We start from the raw sequence: 356 nt of genomic DNA, 5'->3' as shown, positions 1-356 counted from the left end.
CTGGACGGTCTGCCTGGAGCCTTCTCTTCTCCAGGCTGAACCCCCCAACTCTCCCAGCCCCCCCTCCCAGCAGAGGGGCTCCAGCCGCCCACACACGGGTGACCGCCGCCGTTTAACGCCGCCCGAGCGGAGGGTGACGGCCCCGGTCCCGGCTCTTACTAGGACATGTCGAGGAGCTGGTCCAGGTCCACCCCCCGGTAGGTGAATTTGCGGAAGGTTCGTTTCTTCTTCTGCTCCACCTCCGCCTGCAGCGGCCGCGCCAGGGAGGGAGGGGGGGTCAGGGCCGCCGGGACCCCCCTTCACCCCCCGTCCCGACCCCAACACCTCCGTTTTCCCCCCCCGGCACCCCCGTTCAC

The 356-nt window shown here is 69.9% G+C and overlaps 1 protein-coding gene across 1 annotated transcript in view; it reads right to left on the bottom strand.

Moving 5' to 3' along the window:
- Positions 1-356, bottom strand: part of RPS15 (ribosomal protein S15) — a 4,384-nt gene that overhangs the window by 3,075 nt on the left and 953 nt on the right. The window contains exon 2 of the mRNA XM_014955544.1: positions 160-297. Coding sequence (XP_014811030.1) covers positions 160-297 — 138 coding nt within the window. The remainder of the gene's footprint in view (positions 1-159; positions 298-356) is intronic.

Source organism: Calidris pugnax, unplaced genomic scaffold, assembly GCF_001431845.1.
Source record: "Calidris pugnax isolate Ruff unplaced genomic scaffold, ASM143184v1 scaffold285, whole genome shotgun sequence".
Classification (NCBI taxonomy): Eukaryota; Metazoa; Chordata; class Aves; order Charadriiformes; family Scolopacidae; genus Calidris; species Calidris pugnax.
The sequence above is the reverse complement of the archived record's forward strand: the minus strand, read 5'-3'. Positions and strand labels throughout refer to the sequence as shown.